The sequence below is a fragment of the Penicillium robsamsonii genome (assembly GCF_028829455.1).
Source record: "Penicillium robsamsonii strain IBT 29466 chromosome Unknown utg000003l_segment0_segment0, whole genome shotgun sequence".
Lineage (NCBI taxonomy): Eukaryota > Fungi > Ascomycota > Eurotiomycetes > Eurotiales > Aspergillaceae > Penicillium > Penicillium robsamsonii.
Window position 1 is genome coordinate 6,685,403 of NW_026643221.1, and position 18,814 is coordinate 6,704,216.

The window sequence follows — 18,814 nt, forward strand, 5'->3', positions numbered from 1 at the left end:
CAAAGAACCCGCTTGGCCGCCGCGATTTGTTTCTGCCCGAAAATCCATCAGTGGATTGCACCGATCTATCTTTGCTCCGAAGCCTCTAGACGCCTTCGGTATACCCATCATGGCGCCCAGTTTCGATACCCTGTCCGAGCAGGATCTCCACGAGGAAGAGGAGGAGGAGATTGATTTCTCCGGTAAGTCCAAGATTTCTCATGGTCTGTGTGCCCCTCTCTCTAACACGTTAATCCACAGATCTCAAGGAGCAATATGAAGTGAAAGTCGAGGAGGGACTGGACACATTTATCGTCATCGATGGCCTCCCCGTTGTGCCCGAAGATAGCCGGCAAAAACTCGTCAAGTTCTTATTGAGAAAACTCAACTCTGTCGGCAGCACCTCCGAAGATGCGGTCTTCATGCCCGTTAACGACAAGAAGATGACCGAAGGGTGAGTGTTTGGATATCCAATGAGATATGGAGGAATCATGGACGATCTCTAACTTTCGTTGGGGCGATATAGGTTCGCTTTTGTGGAATATCAAACCCCGGAAATGGCAGTTGCCGCCGTCAAGCAGTTGCACGGCGTCCCTCTCGATAAGAAGCACATTATGGCTGTCAACAAGTTGATGGATATCGAGCGTTATGGTCGCGAAGGTCGGGTCGATGAAGAATACAAGGCACCCACCCCGGAACCGTTCAAGCAGAAGGAGCACTTGCGCTCGTGGATGGGAGATAGCAGCGCCCGGGATCAATTCGCCCTTTACCGTGGCGACAAGGTTGGCGTGTTCTGGAACAACAAGACAAACCCACCAGAGAATATCGTGGATCGCGCTCACTGGACACAACTTTTCGTTCAATGGTCCCCCAAGGGTACATTCCTTGCCTCCGTCCACCCCCAGGGTGTCCAACTCTGGGGCGGCGAGTCCTTCTCCAAGCAAAAGCAGTTCCCTCACCCCTTCGTGCAGTTGATCGAGTTCTCCCCACTTGAGGGCTACTTGACAACCTGGTCAGCACGGCCCATCCAGGTTGAGGAAGGCCAGCCACTATTGACCTACGAGGAGGACGGCAAGAACATCATTGTCTGGGACATCGAGACTGGCAAGCCTCTCCGTTCCTTTGTGTCGCACGATCTGGCTGCCCCTGCCGAGATCGATGGCGATGTTGCACCCAAGAAGAAGGTGCAGTGGCCTGCCTTCAAGTGGTCCGCGGATGAGAAGTACGTTGCTCGCATGCTCCAGGGCCAATCTCTCTCTATCTACGAACTTCCCAACATGAACCTTCTTGGTCGCACTTCTGTCAAGATTGAGGGTGCTATGGACTTCGAGTGGTCCCCTGCTACCGTCGCCCGCGAGGGTATCAAGCAGTACGAGCAATTGCTCTGCTTCTGGACTCCTGAAATCGGCAGCAACCCCGCCCGTGTCGGTATGATGAGCGTGCCCTCAAAGGAGGTTGTCCGAACCCGTAACCTGTTCAACGTTTCCGATGTCAAGCTGCACTGGCAATCACAGGGTGCCTACGTCTGTGTCAAGGTCGACCGTCACTCTAAGTCGAAGAAGTCCCTGGCCACTAACTTGGAGATCTTCCGCGTCCGTGAGAAGGGTGTGCCCGTTGAGGTTGTTGACAGTCTTAAGGAAACCGTGATTAACTTTGCCTGGGAGCCCAATGGATCCCGATTCGTCGTTATCGCTAACGGCGAGGCACCAGCTGGTGCCGCCGTCCTCCCTAAGACTTCCGTCTCATTCTTCGCGCCTGAGAAGAAGGGCTATACTGCCGGCAACTTCAAGCTGGTGCGCACTATTGAGAAGAAGACCAGCAACGGTATCTACTGGTCGCCTAAGGGTCGATTCGTTGTTGTTGCCACTGTTCACTCGCAGACCAACTTCGATATGGACTTCTATGATATGGACTTCGAGGGCGAGAAGAACGAGGCTGAGAAGGATCTCGCAGCCAACCTCCAGCTGATGAAGACCGTGGAGCATTACGGTGTCACCGATGTTGACTGGGACTCTACCGGTCGTTACGTTGTCAGCAGCGCCAGTGTGTGGACTCACTCGGTAAGACTCGACCTAGTTCTATCTTCGATTATGATTTATAATATTGACCGCATTATAGATGGAGAACGGCTGGAACATGCACACTTTCTCCGGTACTACCCTTTCCGAGAACCCCACCGAAAAGTTCAAGCAGTTCCTTTGGCGCCCACGCCCTGCCACTCTTCTCAGCAAAGAGGAGCAGAAGCAAGTGCGCAAGAACCTCCGCGAGTACTCAAAGGAGTTCGACGAGGAAGACAAGTACGCTGTCGACATTGCCAACACCGCCGTTGTCGAGACCCGCAAGCGTGTACTCAGCGAGTGGCTCGCCTGGCTCCGTCGGGAGAAGGAGCTCCTGGCCGAAGAGAAGGAGGCTTTCAGCCTCCCCGAGGACGCAGATTTACCCTCAGCCGCCGCCGACGCCCGCCCCGTTGTCGAAGACCAGGGCGACTCCGTGGTCGAGGAGATTGTGGAGGAGATTATCGAGGAGACCGAGGAGGTCATTGGCTGATGAATCTGTCTGTTCTATTTTCGCAAATAATGTGTTTCCTTTTGTTCCTCTTTTCCCCCTGTTTCTCTGCTGGCGTTTCGCGCTTGTGCCTGAACCCAGCCTTCTGTCCCCTTGTGTTTCTTTTAGGTCCCCTGGGCAAGCCCAGTGAGGATTGGGACATTCCAAAAATCAATAGATCGAGCGGTACGCCTCCCGACCAAATGTGCAATGTGGATAAGCATGAGAGATGGCTACGAAACCAGTTCCTAGCAAAGTTCAACCTTGTATCTCTTATTTAAATTATTTAAAGTAAACTATCTCAGCCGTAAAGTGCGCTTGCGACACCCACCGTTCCCAGTGCTACCAGCATCATCCCCAATGTCGAATTCAGCTCGAACTTTATAGCACATCCCGTATGCCCATGATGCTTAGGTCGACGACTCCCGATGGTAGTGGATGCCGCGGCATTCGGCGACGGCGATGGCTGAGGCATAGACGTGGAAGAAGACTCAGAAGTCGTGGACGAAGAAGACGTTGACGGTGACTCAACGCCAGGCTCCTTCTTTGGCGAGACGTTCTTCCTGAAGTAGGAATCCTGCAAGCCCACAACATTTCCAGGAGGTGTATACTCGCAAACAACATACCACCCCTGAGCTCGCGGCTCGCCTCGCGCAACCTTCAGTCCTTCCAGGCCATCTCGTTCCGCTCCATCCCCGCTGAAACGAGGTGTCATCAACGCCCCTTCGAGAGCCTCCTCTCCTACTTCGATCTCGCCATCTCTTTTGGCGTTGTCATCCTTCTTATACCCACAGTTGACAGCAGCACAGCCAACCTGCGTAGTCGACTTCCAGACCAACTGGGTGAAATGCCCCGTCGCCTCAGTGAAGCCTGTCGGCTTGTCGAAGTTATACATCTCGCCTTCGTCGCCCCAGGCGATGACAGCAGCAGAGACATTCTTGTATCCAAATGCGAGGTTCTCGCCGTAGCTACTTTTCTACACGGGTGATGTTAGCATTGTTATATCGTAGTGTTAGGGATATTGATACACACCGAATGCTTCCAGATACAGGCGTCTGCCCATTCCTGCGAGTACTCAGCCAGTGTATCGTTCCATTTCAGTGGACCGGCATCGTGATTGGCGCGGTACTCGTTGGTGACTTTCAACATATCATCCTTGAACTTGTCGAGGGAGGTGTACGATGGTGATAACGGGGCAGTTTGTGTTGGTGCAGGCAGTTTTACCGTAGTCCAGACGGTTACTACGGCGGCATTTGCGTTGAGTAGTTGCATCGTGAAGAGTACAAGAATGGCCAGCCATCTTGTAGTTTTGTTGTGGTTGTTTCGGTCCATTTTGAAATGAAATTCTTTCATTTGACTTGAAGCTGTAGATAGGTAGTCGTAGTTGTAATTTGCTATTGCATGATCTGAGGTGAGTTTTTGGTATACTCGTTGGAGCAATAGTGGTAGCGCCAGGCTCCGATCCGGTTCAGGCCGCGGCCCTAAGTTGTGACGACGTCCCTTGGATAGAAGTGTCTGGCGATGCAACCTTGTAATAACCGTGTATTGTTTATTGTCTTAGGCAGACATGGCCATTTATTTTGTATGTTCAATGCTGTGTTCTCATAGAAGCTGGCACAATGCAGGTATCTTGAAAATCAGTCAGATAACCTTCTTCACAGATCTCGACAGACGTACTCAACACCTCAAAGGTGAAGAAAGTCCCTGAACCGGAAATAAAGCAAAAAAGTCAAAGTCATTCTGAAAGTCTAATGTTTTAAAATGCAACCAGGCTAGATTGGCGAGACTTTCTTTTCTTCAGGTCCGTTTCAGACGCTGCAGTGATGTTCCAGTAGCCGCCGGTGTTGACGTCAGACACTTAGGGCTAGGGGGTTGCATCGCCTTGATATTTGACATTCGATATTTCATTCCTTCATAATTTTCTCTGTGCTAGGCTATCTAGTTTTCTCTCGTTTCACTTTTCTGTCTCAACTGAAACTCAGAACTTGAGACATTGTTCAATTTCTCTCTAAAAAAGAGCAAATATCTTGCATAGACTTGTTCATCAATAGCTCTTTATATATTCATACAAGTCTATTCTCGTTATGAGAATATTCCGAGCTGACATGCATGTCCGCATTGTAGGTGTATATACGCCAACTCGCTATGCAATTCCCGGGGGTATCGGTATCTATTTACATCACATTGCAACCAATTCCATACATGGCTCGTTCCACGTCCCGCTTGACGAGGTACCAGTCAGCCCGGCGCTCGGCAAATTCATAGACCTCCTCCACACGCCAAATCCCATGGAATCGATCTGCGTCGGCGATGACAGTCGCCAGTTCCTTAGCATGGCCAGGATCGATCAGGTAAATCTGCACGAGTTCACGGAATGCCGTGAAATAGAGAAGTAGCTCATTGTTTCGCAATGTTTGGATATACTTGAAATAGTGATTCATGTCGCTAGGAAGTCAGCTTGGCATTTTGCGGGGCTTGATTTTGAAATACATACCTGATCAGCTTGAGTGATCCCTCCACGCTGATGCGCTGTCGCTTGAGGTGTTTACATAGAGCCGTAAATAGGCGGAGCCCGACTTCTTGATTGAACACATCTAGTGTGCTCTTGTCCGTGCTTCCGACTAGCATCTGGGTGTGCGATGAAACCACGTCGACGACGGCGACAGCGACTTCGCTGACGCCTACGTCCATGGTCTGTCGGTGTGGATCTGAGGAAACGCCGGGGTTAAAATCGGTGGCTAGTTGCCGCGTTGCCAGAATGTAGTCCACCTCTTCCATGAGAACGTCGATTCCCTTGTTCAGACCAGCTGCGACACGTTCATCGAGCATCTGTTCGAACCTTTTCTTTTCTTTATTGGCAGGGTCCACAAAATCGTTCCTATCAGTTAATCTCAAGCCGATCAACTCCTGCTCGTAGAATACATCCATCATTTGCAGAATCAAATCACCGACATTGACCAGTTCCAAAAAGGTGACGAGGGGTTCGACCCCAGATTGGTCACGCTCCCCTTGTTCGCGGGGTCGGTAGTTGGATAGATGACTGACAGCCTTATCAAATCCAACGATAACGTGCTGGTGTCCTAAAATACGTAGCAGCGTCACGAAGATTGCCTCGCATTGCTGTTTCGCTGCATGGCCAAATTCGCCGCCAAGTCGCACAAATTGAGCGGCTCTCTCCAAGCTGGATTTGGCGGAATGAACTAGACCAAGTGCGATTTCGATGCTGAACAATGAGCGGATACCCTCCATCTTCGACTTCATGATGGCAGCTTTTGCTGCCAGCTCTGTGGTGGGAACTTGCTCGACGACCACTGGGGCAGGCGACGGTATTGTCGAAAATCGATTGAGACTTTTCGATGGTTGCGACGGGTTTGCACTGCTTATTTCCGTGTCTGATTTTGGCTCTTCGTTTGATTTGGCGCTTGAAAAGCTCGGTAGGATGTTTACCGGCATCATGATCACTTTCTTGAAAGAAGTAAGGAAGTCTCGTTTGTCGGCTTGGCGATTAACATTTGACATCAAAAAAGACTCTGTCGAGGCCGCCTGTTCAGAGAGATGCCGGTCCCACTCATTCACTGTTGATTCACAGGCATTCTTGAAAAAGTCCAGCTCTTCTGCTAAATACAGATCAAGGTGTGGCTCATAAATCTTGATCACGACATTATCCAGATACTCATCGAACTTAGCATCAGAGCCTCGTATAGGAAGCAGAGCCTCCGAGAGGTTCATGCATTGGACAAAAGTCGCCGAGATTGCAGTGAGATATGACTCGATGTTGATACGATGCAGCTCATCAAATATTGCCGTGAGGAAAGGGTACAACACATCTTGGCCAACTTTTGTCATAAATTTTGATGTAACGTCCATGTCCGGGGGAAAGACGCGGTTCATAATGGATATTTCATCGTTGAAGGCGACACTGAGACGTGTGAAGAAAGCCTGCGTTTGCTCCATTTTGACCTGGCCGGTCGATCCGTCAATGCAGGAAGCGACGGTTCCTAGCTCGGACTTCCGAGTCATCAGGTGATTGTGGTGGATAAAAAGGTCCACGGCAGCTTGCCCACCGTTGAGTGTCCATAGAATGTGTGCGTATTTCCGCATAGTCCCGTCAATGTCGTCTGTTTCATATCCCTGACGGAACTCCTTCAGCGCGGCAGTCTCAAACATCGAGACTGTACGCTCTAAATGGTCCACCCGCTCGTCCCATCCTTGTGTCATATCAGATTTGGAGAACATTAGTAACTGTGCCAGTATCTGCGCTTGAGCCTGGGGATCTTTGTATTTCGTGAAAACCAAATTTTCAGACGATGGCCCAGATCGCGCGATATCCTCATAAAACGGTGCCAGTGCAGCATGTATCTTGCCGTATTCCTGACGCGCCTCGCCACGGATTGACCTAACCTGTTTCAACACCGTTAGGGCGGGTTCATTCTGGAGATCCTGGAACATAGTGGGCTGCGACGCCGTATTCACTAATTCAATCTTATCGAATCCATCGGATATTTCTTTCAGGTCATTGGAAGGGTCATCGCCAACAGTGATCTCGGGGACTGGTCCATCGCCCAGTTCAGCCTCTTCTTGCTGCTCGACGACCTCCATGTTGGCAACTGTCCCAAACATAATCTCAGCATGCTTTCTAGCATCTGCTTCGTCCCAGCACCCGATTCGTTTCAACTTGTGTACCCATCGAGTGTCATCATACGCCATCTCGTGCATGAGCTTGCAGGACCGTGCCGCTCGGATCAGATCAACGGGGCCGACGTAATCGAGAATAGAAGATACGATCTCTGTTTTTCCTCTTGTCAGCATATGTTGCCCCCATCACCGCATGTCTCATCTCACGCACCTGCCGGAAGAGCAGCTCTGGAGATGTCTTCCATTGATGCCATGCGCAGCGAGGCCAGCACATCTCTGCGCGGCTTAGCTGCAGCCGTGGGTCCTTTTTTTGCACCTGACATCTTGTATTCCTGAGCTCTTCATCTGAATAGAGAGCAGTCGTGGGGAATTCGTGATTTGAGGCAGCCTCGGGCTCGCTCCAGGCTGTCCCGCGGGGTTGTGGAGAGTGGTCCGGTCTCTATTCGAGCAGACACACAGCGTCTTTGGGGTAGATTTTGGTCAAATTCTCATGCAGACATCTTTGCATCCAACCACGTATTTCTCAGCCGTAAATCAGGAACCACATTCCAATGCTGCACGATCATTGCGCACAGACAGACAGTATCCAATGCCGCCTCCCCCAGCTGGCAAAATGTACACCGCTCTCTCGTATGCATTGAGTACATCTGTACGGAGTAGACAAGTCAGACTTTCTTTGATTGAAATAAAAAGAAGAAGTTGGATCATATTTGGCTTTTCTTCTTATGGTGTATAAAGCTCAAATATGGATGGGTAACCATGGGGAAAGATAAAAGTCGAAATTGGAGATATTCGGGGCAATCTAATGGCTAAATATATACATTGAGCTAAGACTTAACATTAGAACATAATTTTTCGAAACAATGAGAGCTTTAAAAGCTGTTTGCATCAATAAGATCCTTCCTAACATGACAGGAGCTGCAATACAAGCTAATATAGCTAACATAGCTGTATAAATACCTAGCTATATCGGTACAGGGAAGGTCCCGAGATACCCCGACTTGGAAGATAGTAAATACTGGGGAAGATATAGACTAGTGTGACATATATAGCTTGTAATTAGCAACTTGGTTTGAAGATCTCCTGACTATGTTCGAATATAGTATATTGTTCAATGTTGTTCCCGGTGATGAGTGTTTTTCGGTGAATCCCGGGATACGCACAACCGGAGGAAAAAAAACGAGACCACATCGGAAGAAGTAAAATAAGAAGTTATAGACTGAATATCATGAATTACTATAATCAATTAGTAGATTTTATATAGATCAATTCATTCTAAAGTCAGCAGAATTGTGGTGTTCCGAGAGTCGGTTTTCTAGCGTGGCCGGGAGCCAATCAGAGCAAGGGGGTAATCATCAATGTCAAGTTTCTTCGACTTCGACCTCAACCTCCAGCACCTCTCTCCTGTACCATCCCCCCTCCTCTCCCCACCCACCCCTCTCTCGCTTTGGCGATACAGCACCCATTCCCAATCAAATTCAATTGCTTGGGTTAAACTTCGTCATGCTGGGACGTTCGATTTTGCGCGCGTCCAACCGGGCCATCGCACGCCAGTCCCTCGGGAAGTCCACGGTACGCCTTCACCCCCATTGATCTTCACCGAAGAGGACAATCGATTCTTTGAACCTGCATTGGATTACAGAAGGGCTCCGTTACTAATATTCAACAGCGTGCCTCTTCCACCTCCGCCGGAGCCGAGGCCGCCAGCTCCCCCTTCTACCTCACACTCACGGCTGCGCTTGCAACTGCCGCCGCCGCCGGTTCCACCGCATGGTACTACCATCTCTATGGCCAGGAAGCCTTCGCCATGACACCTGCTGAGGAGGGGTGAGTGAAATTACCCAGGAGGATCGCCGTACTTGTGGCCTCGGCGCAGCCAAGCATTGTGCGATCCAGGTTGAGAACAATGGCGGAAGCTAACGGGTGATTTTATCCAGACTCCACGCTACTCAGTACCCTTGGGTGCACGAGCGGTTCAACAAGACTTTCGATCACGCCGCGTGAGTGCTCTCTTCCCTGAAGTCACATTTTTGCTCTCACCGGCAGACATTGTACTGACCCCGACCAAGTCTCCGCCGTGGTTTCCAGGTCTACCGCGAAGTTTGCGCCTCCTGCCACTCCCTTACCCGTGTCCCATGGCGCTCAATGGTCGGCACCATGCACACCGTCGACGAGATGAAGGCCTTCGCCGAGGAGCACGAGTACGACACCGAGCCCAACAGCGAGGGCAACATCGAGAAGCGCCCCGGCAAGCTTTCTGATTACATCCCCGCCCCCTACCCCAACGAGGAGGCCGCCCGTGCCGCCAACGGTGGTGCTTATCCTCCCGATCTCAGCTTGATCACCAAGGGCCGTCACGGTGGCTGCAACTACATCTTCAGCTTGCTTACTGGTTACCCCGATGAGCCTCCCGCTGGTGCTGCCGTCGCCGAGGGCATGAACTTCAACCCTTACTTCCCCGGTACCGGTACGTAACGACAAGCCCATGACTTCTTGTTGTCTTTTAGCGTTTCTGACCCAGTGATAGGTATTGCTATGGGCCGTGTCCTGTTCGACGGTGTTGTCGAGTACGAGGATGGTACCCCCGCCACCACCTCCCAGATGGCCAAGGATGTCGTCGAATTCCTGAACTGGTCCGCCGAGCCCGAGATGGACGAGCGTAAGAAGATGGGTGTCAAGGCCGTTGCCCTCCTGACCGGTCTGTTCGCCATCTCCGTTTGGGTCAAGCGCTACAAGTGGGCCCCTCTCAAGACCCGCAAGGTCGTGTACAGCCCCCCAATCGGCCCCCGCCGTTAAATGTTGCAGCAAGGCCTTTTTTGAGTGGGAAAATGTGAGAGGCTGACGGGGCCAGTACGACTTGGGGAACCCATACCACACCCCCGGTTTTGATACAGGTGCCTCAAAGAGGCCTCTCTGTTTCGTCATTTTTGTGTCTATCTATTGGTCGCTGTGTCTGTGTTTTGTTAGAACGCTCCCCGAACACCTGTATCTGTATCCTAGATATATTCTTTTTTTCATTTCCTTTCGAAAACTGTGTGCTTCGAGGAGTCATCTGAATTTAATTTCCTTTGTGATTATGACAGATGAGAGACCAGTACATTTATGCGAGTCTCTAGAGTTGCAGCTTATGTCTGTATGTGCATGTCTGTATCAGAGATGATATGGTATGTTCTGCGACTTGGCAATGAGACGAGTGGTACAGTGATCGATTTTTAATTATTGTATATGCAAGAATCTACATGGCTATAAACATATCAAAAATGGCTAGAAGCAACTTCAGGCCCGGGTATCATCCAAAACCCGCTCGCCATCTCCAAAGATACGAGCAAAGAAATAATCATAGCTAGTCCACATACCAGAAAACACGGTATTGGCCAGAGCCACCAGCCATGGTGGACTACGACCATCAGGACCTGCACATATCCTGGATAATGACATGGTCAAAATCAACGAAGGCGCCCACAGAGCCAAGAAGATCACCTTCCCGATCTTCTGGTGCGTAGTTGTAATACGATAAGTTTTGATCTGCGCAAGATATACTTGATATGAAACCGGCAGATCATGTTCTGCAGCGCCAGTCTTGATCAGCCCAAGGTAGCGGGCAGAGGGCTGAGCGTAGTTAGGATCCGGCCGGAAATGCAAGCAGACGGTATACCACCACGATAGCTTTGGACCACTAGGCAGCGGGACATCGTCTTTATGAGATTGCAATAATAGGCGGGCATTGTCCGCAGCTGGCGAGAGCAGGGTGCGTGCCTTGAAAGCTGGTGTGCTGGGGTAATCTGGGACGGGGTCGGAGGGGTCGTATGAATGAGGGAAGGGATGACAATCGATGACACAGTCGCGATATCCACGACCACCGCCCTCCGTGGCGATAATCTTCGCGTAATCCGCTAGGGTGACTTCGTAGACAACTCCGACTAGAGGTTTGTGCCATTGACGCTTGTCACAACTCGAGACCACTTCTACCTCCTGTGTCCGAGTTATGAGCACTGCCTTCTCTGATAGGTGCTCACTGTCCAACACATCCGTCTCATGGTCTTGGGGTTCGGTCTTGTCATCTGCCGGGGGAGAAACATCTCTGTATTGTGTGCCTGCGAAACATGGCTCTGCGTATGGTACTCCCGGAAGATCGAAAGTGAGACGGAGTTCGGGGACAAGCACGGAGATCTGCGACAGTGGTTTTATGCCGCGCATTCCGCGAAAAGTCTTGGAAGCTAGGTTTGACCCATAGGCGAGGTAGAGAACAGTCTCATCCCTGGCCACGGTTTCCGACACACCAATCCCGTGTTCCTGCTGTGTGGAAATTTTCCCAGGAAGAGTCTCATCTTGATCGAGGGAACCGGCAAAGCATGAGGATCGACGGCGTCCAACATTCGTTTTAGGAATAGGGTCGATCTCGAGTTCAACATCAGGCTTAGCAAATATAGCGGGTAGAAGGCCACGAAGCCGGTCTAGAGCCTGGGCTGCGTTGAATCGGCATTGAGAAGCCGATGTCTCTTCGGCTTGTGGCACTTTTTGTGTCATTGTGCGAATATATAACGCAATATTGGGCGTATGAACTCGAGACCTGCTACCTTATAAAGGCTTCTCAGCCGCACCCAAGGGATATGCATTGTCAGCGAACCAGATCGAATGGCGATTATTAATCGGATCACGGATCGCGGATCTTGCACGGGCCGATCGGGTCTTGATTGAAGCATTATCCTGAGGATTAGTTTGGTGGGAAGCTGAAGATAGTTTAGATCTGATATTTTAGATCTGATAGTATGGGAAATTATTATGGGGAAATAAGTGCTTTGTTATCATCTTATGTGACAAGCACGCAACTTGAGATAAAAATAGAACACTTTAACTTCCAGATCAATCTCGACATTTTTAAGTTAGACCATAACGATATAGATTCTTTAAATATAAATATACACGTCCTTACCTAACTGTAAGATGATCAACATAAATCAACATAAATAAGACCTAGATAACCTAGATATCTCGATCATATCTGCAAATAAACCTTTGATTATCCACGGTCTATGTTCATTATCTACACGTAGATATGTATACATTAGTAGGACATTTGAGGTTATAGTCGAGCTATCATGTGATCCATGCCGTATGCTGGAACTGGGCTTAGTTCAGCACCCTCACCAGCTGGCCAGCTCTGGATAGCACACTTTCTTTTACATCCCATCCTCATGTTTTGATTCCAAGTGGATGACGACAGCAACTATGAAGCCAGTTCGAGGCTCACCTGCACCAATTGACGCAGACATAGGGAATAAAACGTCTGTCAATGACCGAGCGACTTCGGGATACGGCCGCGCAGACCCAGGTCGCCAAAAGCTAAAAGCTCCTCAGTCCCACCCTTCCGAGTCAAAGATTGTTCGATTGAAGCTCACAAAACCAAGACCGCCCAGATCCAATTCCCAAGAAGTGGACTGGGACGAAGATCTCCGCCCTACACCCAATGAGACAGTCGAGAGTAAAGGTGCCCATGGAGGAACCTCCGTTGCCGATACAGACCCAAACCGACCGAAGACAGTTGGAAAAAAAGCAGGAAGCAAGCGAGCAATGCTATCAAAGCCACAAACAACTTCGGCAAAACGCAGGAAATCAAACACGAGGAAGAGCATTACCAGCGAAGAGGGCGGCACCAGAGAGCCACAATTGCCGTTGGTAACGCTTACTGCAAGCACTTTGCCTTCTGCGGCCCCTCTGGGTAACAGTGGGCCTTCTGATATGCGTCCACTGGACGGACAAAACAAATATTATGCCACGAAGCGCAATGGAGATGTGCCCGAAGCTTCGCACCAACCTTCGCCACCGACAGACAGCCACAAGAAGCATGGAAATAAGAGCAAAGGGAGTGTGATTGTCGAGATAAGGAGCTGCACATCGGTGACAACATCCTCTGATTTCGAAGATTATGGCGAAGGGCCATCCCGTACTTCAAAAGTCAGCATCCTAGAGCATCGGGCACAATCCAATGGACGAACAAACAAAGGCAAAGCTGTTCATGTGACTTCCGAAGTATCTTCAAGTTCTGACGTCGACACTAAAGGACCGACTACTTCAAAGTTCACCATCCTGGAGTCAAGGGCACTTCCAAAGGGACAAAACAGCCAGACTAAGGCGGTTCATGAAAAGAGTCGTTCCAGACATCGTGGTAGAGCAGAGAGCGTTGGAAACAAGCTGATGCTTGCGCTCCACGGAGCAGAGCCTTCTCAGAATGAACCACTCAATGATCAAACTGCACCTCTCATCATCTCATCTGATCCAGTACAATCCGAGGAATCTCCGAGAAAGCAGCAGTCCGACCAAATGCCGAACGACACAGCGTTGGAACCTCCAAAGATTGACAGCGTACTGGACAGAATAATTCCAGCCGAAACAAAGCAAGACCGAACCGAACCTAAAACTGTCAATCCAACATTGATTGCCAAAACACTTTCGCCTAAGGAAGAACAGATACTACAGCAAGCAGATGACGCATTCTTCTGGCAGGCTCTGGGCGATGACAGGTTGTCCAGCACAACGAGTTTTTCAGAATTTGAAATCGGCAGAGGCTTGATGGGTGACGACCCTTCAATCCTTGATTACCACATGGAAATGGAACATATCCCCGGGTTTGCAACCTTGCAACCCATGAGATCCGCACTGAGCACATCTTCACATTCCACTAAAATCTGCGAAAGCCGGGCGAATAGCTCATTGGAGACTTCAAATGCAGGAAATCCCGATTATCTCACAGCAGGGCAGACTGAGGGACGTGGATTTAGCCATACTCCGGAGTCTCAAAAGCCTCTTCTCACTAATGAATCCCCAATAGAACTGAATTCCGCATCTCCTCAGCCCCCAAAGTCAGTCCCAAAGACTAGCATTGTCGACAGCAATGGTAGTCCTCGGCTCATGCCTCAGTCAGCCAAGAGCATGGTTGTGCCTCAACTCGATCTGGATGGCGAAAAGCACCACGAAGAGACAACCAGCGACACTAATGCCAGTCCAATTGAGTACGACGGAGACTCGTCCAGCATCTCCACTGAGACTAAATATGAGGGGGTCATGTGGACTAAGTTCCAGAGAGACATGTTGTTGGAATATGGGATCCAAATGGAAAACCTGGAGAGATCTCACCCATGGCCGCCACAGCCGCATGAAAGGCACCAACACTCGTTTTCTCAGGAGGATACTGCTGATGGGGATAACTCCGAGAAAGCATCGACGACTAGACCAAGTTCTTCCCAGAGCACGATCGATGAGAGAGCATTATGTGGCGTTCCTTCAAAGAATCATGGGTTTGACCAATCGTTCCGAACAGATATATCGGGATCAACACAGCCAGCTTCTAAGTTGCACCGATCCTCTACGAAGGGCGATGACGATATGGAATGGATATCAACCTTGCAAGTGGCACAGAAAGATGCCCACCGCCTGCTTCAAGAAACCAACTCGGTTAGCCAAAAGTCTGTATGTGAATGGAACCACGTTAACTGTGATTTAGCATTTGTCCACTCAGCTGGCGGCAGAAAAGGCCACTATCAGTCGAGTCTTGGAGATCTACCGAGAGGGATGTAGTCGGATCCTTGACGACCTGTTCCAAGCACAAGAAGCACGAATGCAGCTATACCGGCAGCAAATGCATGTCGTTAAGGAACAACATGCAGATATATGTCAAGACCTGATTCGTGGATTGCAGGAGCTCGACCGTCGGGTGCAACAAGGGCCAATCTGAAAGACGGGGGCGAATTCACAGGCTACATGTATTATTTCGAAGGTGACACGAGGCTAGGATTGCATGCAGATCGGATTCTTATACCAAGTATTATAATATCAATATATTTTAGCCCACATTTTATTTTATAAATGGGATCGCCGTGATTGGAACTCCAACGCCGGGCCAAATTGACCGAGGATCACGTGGAAATTGTTATACTCTGGGCTTTTTGACTCATTCGAGGGCTGTTTCTTTTTATTATTTTATTTTTGAAGACTGTTACTCTTCTATTCACTGCACTTACCTTGATTTCTCCCTGTTACTCTCTAAAAATCTGCCCTCCCATCTTCCCTCCCTCTGCCCCTCTACCTCTCTGCCTCCGATGTCGGTGAGTCAACTCCCCCTCCATTGATTTTTAAATTTCACACTGACGTCGCCAATTGCACAGTTCTTCATTGATAACCCTAATGTGGGTAACCACAACCATTTGGAAGACTCCCGCAGTAAGTTTGGCCATTTTTTTTTTAAAACCAATTGGTCTCTAACAGCTTTAGTTCTCGGCTACAACCCTCTTACCCCGCCCAATCTCCTCCAACATGAGATCGCATTGACCGAGACCTCACGAAAGACCGTACTCGACGGACGCAATGAAGCCGTCGCAATTGTCCATGGCACAGATAAGCGCCAGCGTATGATGGTAGTGATCGGACCTTGCTCCATCCACGACCCGGAAATGGCCCTCGAATACTGCGATCGCCTAATGAAGATGAAGGAGAAGTACGCTGACGAGCTGCTCATCGTGATGCGCTCGTACCTCGAAAAGCCACGCACAACCGTGGGCTGGAAGGGCCTGATCAACGACCCTGATATTGACAACAGCTTCAAGATCAACAAGGGTCTCCGCGTATCGCGCCAGCTCTTCGTCGACCTGACCAACAAGGGCATGCCCATCGCTAGCGAGATGCTCGACACAATCTCCCCCCAGTTCTTGGCAGACTGTTTGTCCGTCGGTGCCGTTGGTGCTCGCACCACCGAGTCCCAGGTCCACCGTGAGCTTTCCTCCGGTCTTTCGTTCCCCGTCGGATTCAAGAACGGCACCGACGGCTCGCTCGATGTCGCAGTCGACGCTATTGGCTCCGTCAAGCACCCACACCACTTCCTGTCCGTCACAAAGCCCGGTGTTGTTTCCATTGTCGGAACCGTTGGTAACCCTGATTGCTTCGTTATCCTTCGCGGAGGAAAGAAGGGCCCCAACTACGATGCTGCCAGCATCGCCGATGCCAAGACTAAGCTTACTGCTAAGGGCATGCGTCCCCGTCTTATGGTTGACTGCAGCCACGGCAACTCTGAGAAGAACCACAAGAACCAGCCCAAGGTCGCTGCTGTGCTTGCTGAGCAACTTGCTGCCGGTGAGGATGCTATTATGGGTGTTATGATTGAGAGTAACATCAATGAGGGTGAGTCTTTTGGAAATTTTATTATCTATAGAAAGTTGTTTATACTAACTCGCGCTAGGCAACCAGAAGGTCCCCGCAGAGGGCAAGGCCGGTCTCAAGTACGGTGTCAGTATCACGGATGCTTGCATTAACTGGGAGGATACCGAGTCAGTATTGGAGACTCTGGCTCAAGGTGTTCGCGCTCGTCGCGAGAAATCGGAAGCGAAATAAGCTGTGTTGGGATATTCAAGTTAAATTACAACGGGGCATTTCTTAAGCGTGTCAAAATCAAAAGTTCAACGATTTTACTTCGGCCTGAAAAGTTCAATACGTTCCACATTAGGGCAATTTTGCTACGAAGATCCCACTTAGATTGTATGCATAGGATTTCGGCATTTATAGTGGAGATATATATGGGGCCAAAATTAGCCCTATGCCGTCATCGGGGTCCACGTTGAACCTGACTTGGCCTAAAATGCTTATATATCTTGGCTGGAAGATCTTCAGGGGAAATACAAAGAGATGAATCATATTTCCTATGAAGATATCTTGAAAAATTTGATTATCCATACAATCAAATTCCATGCTGACCATCAGTTGGATATGCAGTTCAGTTCCCACCAGAGGAGCTCCCATTAGAGTTCATATCAGTTCGAACCCTAATTCTAATCTCTCGAGGCATGCTTGCTGGGAGCTCATCGAGCCCAGCGAACGGCCAAGGGAACCAGTAGGCGACGTTGTCTTCCCACATTGCATGCTTTAGCATAAAACCCGTTGTGCAGTCAGAATATCGAGAAAATAGATCGTACCCTCTCCTGAGACAGAACAGATGTATTGCTTCCCGCTTAATCAAGTAGGAGTAGTTAAACTCGGCCTCTAGAAGGCCCAGCGCGTTGAGTTCATGCATACCACAACCATGCAGTCCTTCATAGGAGAAAGTCCTAAGATAAGGATGGGAGCCATCCTCTTTGTGTCTCATGAATGATTCCAACGCCACAAGTGTTGCCATTTCGAATTCAATCAGCTCGGAGTCTGGCCAGAGATCAGGCCTTATGTGAAGGGCCTCCAGAGTTAATGGCAGTTCATCTCGAAGCTCGTGGGCCGTGTCACCCCAGCCAATAAGAAAGTTGAGCGGCAAAGACGCCGTTTTCAGTTTGGGAAACCTCTTTAGCATGCCACGAAAAGGCTTACTAGCTTCATCCGACAAGCGCAGACGGAAGTTTGCTATACAACATGGAAGAAGCTCCACGCTGATAGAAAGATGTTTGATCGTTTGACTCGAAGTTTCCAAGGAACGAAGGAAGCAGTCAGGCCGGTTGAGAAATTCGATTGTTGTCCGGCATCTGTAGGCCAAGCCCACATGCAAGGATTCTAGATATGGCAACTGAGACAGCAGCTTGGCGATATTCTCGGGCAGGACAGCTGTTTTGGCAATAACAAGACTGCGCAGGTCTGAAAACCTCCAGGGTCCTCTCGGCATCTGCTCGGAAAAGACACAAATTCCTTCCACATTAGGGAGCCATATCTCGAGGATTTTCAAACAAGGAAGGTAGAACCAGGGGATGAATTGATAGGGGTTACCGGGACAAGCACTTTCGCGGAATTCCGTGAGAGGCAAATTGCTTCCATAGTCAACCATTTCTAATTTTGAGAACCGAGTCAATACGCCAGGCGGTGCGTTGCCAAAGAGAGAATGATGCAAAATTTCCCCAGGGAAACCTCCTTCAAGCACAAATGAAAAGTCCAGTCGAAGGCTGTGAAGGTTGTGAAGTTGTGAGACCAGCAGTGTGGCGTAGATGTAGGCGTCTCCATCATTGACTCGTCGGACAAATTTAGCATCCAGGTTTGCCGGGAATTTCGCGTCTCGAACAACCTTCCGGGCCCATCTCAAAGTGGGCCTAAACTCTAGCATTTTCTTGGCCCAGTCGAGCTTTCCTTTGGGGACGACAATTTCTCCTGTGTGGGATTCCACATTCCACCATACGAAACTGATATGCCAGATGTAGTAAGCCAACTCTGGCCGCTCGGAGATAGTCCGGAGGAGGAGAAGGATTTCGTGGACCTGGGGATGCTGCCAGTCCCAGTGGATTGATCGATACAGGAAAGGCTCAGCTGAGGCACGAACGTCATGGGAAACTTGTGATAGGTTGTTCAAATCATCTTTTGGCAGACACTCTAGTATCTGTAGCCAGCAGTCACGAGGGAGGTTGGCGAGGGGAGTTGAAGCCATTGTCATCAATTTTGTACAAGAAAGCTGGGTAAGATGGGTCAGGATAATTGTTAATACAAACCCATGCATGTCAACTTACTATGTCAAACCACGTGGAATTCGCAAAGAAAGTCTCCCAAGAAGGACACCGAAAGGCGAACAGAGGGAAGGAATGGATAAGGGGAAATGTAAGAGACAGACTGAATGGAAAAGAGCGAGGAGGGAATGAAAGGGAGATGAAAGAAGAGGAAGAGGAAGAGGAAGAGGAAGAGAGAAGAGAGAAGAGAGAAGAGAGAA

At 49.6% G+C, this 18,814-nt stretch overlaps 7 protein-coding genes across 7 annotated transcripts; 3 read left to right on the forward strand and 4 right to left on the reverse strand.

Annotated features, from left to right (window-relative positions):
- Positions 1-109: 109 nt before the first annotated feature.
- On the forward strand, positions 110-2,526 carry EifCb (translation initiation factor eIF3 core subunit b; the record flags this gene model as incomplete). Its single annotated transcript, XM_057231557.1, has 4 exons — positions 110-182; positions 241-433; positions 506-2,039; positions 2,098-2,526. 4 exons carry the CDS (start codon positions 110-112, stop codon positions 2,524-2,526), a joined length of 2,229 nt encoding a protein of 742 aa, XP_057086647.1.
- A 298-nt stretch (positions 2,527-2,824) lies between these two features.
- On the reverse strand, positions 2,825-3,855 carry N7447_007296 (putative extracellular SCP domain protein Pry1; the record flags this gene model as incomplete). The annotated part of the gene is made up of 2 exons (XM_057231558.1): positions 2,825-3,499; positions 3,556-3,855. 2 exons carry the CDS (start codon positions 3,853-3,855, stop codon positions 2,825-2,827), a joined length of 975 nt encoding a protein of 324 aa, XP_057086648.1.
- An 842-nt stretch (positions 3,856-4,697) lies between these two features.
- Positions 4,698-7,481, reverse strand: N7447_007297 (uncharacterized protein; the record flags this gene model as incomplete). Its single annotated transcript, XM_057231559.1, has 3 exons — positions 4,698-4,968; positions 5,018-7,310; positions 7,370-7,481. The coding sequence occupies 3 exons, from the start codon at positions 7,479-7,481 to the stop codon at positions 4,698-4,700; spliced, it is 2,676 nt and encodes an 891-aa protein (XP_057086649.1).
- Positions 7,482-8,455: 974 nt separating this feature from the next.
- On the forward strand, positions 8,456-10,000 carry N7447_007298 (ubiquinol--cytochrome-c reductase catalytic subunit CYT1). Its single transcript, XM_057231560.1, has 5 exons — positions 8,456-8,730; positions 8,828-8,985; positions 9,096-9,158; positions 9,228-9,625; positions 9,686-10,000. The coding sequence occupies exons 1-5, from the start codon at positions 8,662-8,664 to the stop codon at positions 9,952-9,954; spliced, it is 957 nt and encodes a 318-aa protein (XP_057086650.1). The 5' UTR covers positions 8,456-8,661; the 3' UTR covers positions 9,955-10,000.
- A 434-nt stretch (positions 10,001-10,434) lies between these two features.
- N7447_007299 (uncharacterized protein) lies at positions 10,435-11,685 on the reverse strand (the record flags this gene model as incomplete). The annotated part of the gene is made up of 1 exon (XM_057231561.1): positions 10,435-11,685. The coding sequence occupies one exon, from the start codon at positions 11,683-11,685 to the stop codon at positions 10,435-10,437; it is 1,251 nt and encodes a 416-aa protein (XP_057086651.1).
- A 702-nt stretch (positions 11,686-12,387) lies between these two features.
- N7447_007300 (3-deoxy-7-phosphoheptulonate synthase) lies at positions 12,388-16,581 on the forward strand (the record flags this gene model as incomplete). Its single annotated transcript, XM_057231562.1, has 5 exons — positions 12,388-14,610; positions 14,660-14,869; positions 15,321-15,375; positions 15,427-16,329; positions 16,388-16,581. 5 exons carry the CDS (start codon positions 12,388-12,390, stop codon positions 16,537-16,539), a joined length of 3,543 nt encoding a protein of 1,180 aa, XP_057086652.1. The 3' UTR covers positions 16,540-16,581.
- Positions 16,582-16,918: 337 nt separating this feature from the next.
- N7447_007301 (uncharacterized protein) lies at positions 16,919-18,538 on the reverse strand (the record flags this gene model as incomplete). Its single annotated transcript, XM_057231563.1, has 1 exon — positions 16,919-18,538. The coding sequence occupies one exon, from the start codon at positions 18,536-18,538 to the stop codon at positions 16,919-16,921; it is 1,620 nt and encodes a 539-aa protein (XP_057086653.1).
- Between the last annotated feature and the right edge of the window lie 276 nt (positions 18,539-18,814).

Coding starts and splice junctions, on each gene's coding strand:
- N7447_007298 (XM_057231560.1), top strand. CDS start 8,662: ATGCTGGGACGTTCGATTTTGCGCGCGTCCAACCGGGCCATCGCACGC. Junction 8,731..8,827: donor AGTCCCTCGGGAAGTCCACG/GTACGCCTTCAC, acceptor AATATTCAACAG/CGTGCCTCTTCCACCTCCGC. Junction 8,986..9,095: donor ATGACACCTGCTGAGGAGGG/GTGAGTGAAATT, acceptor GATTTTATCCAG/ACTCCACGCTACTCAGTACC.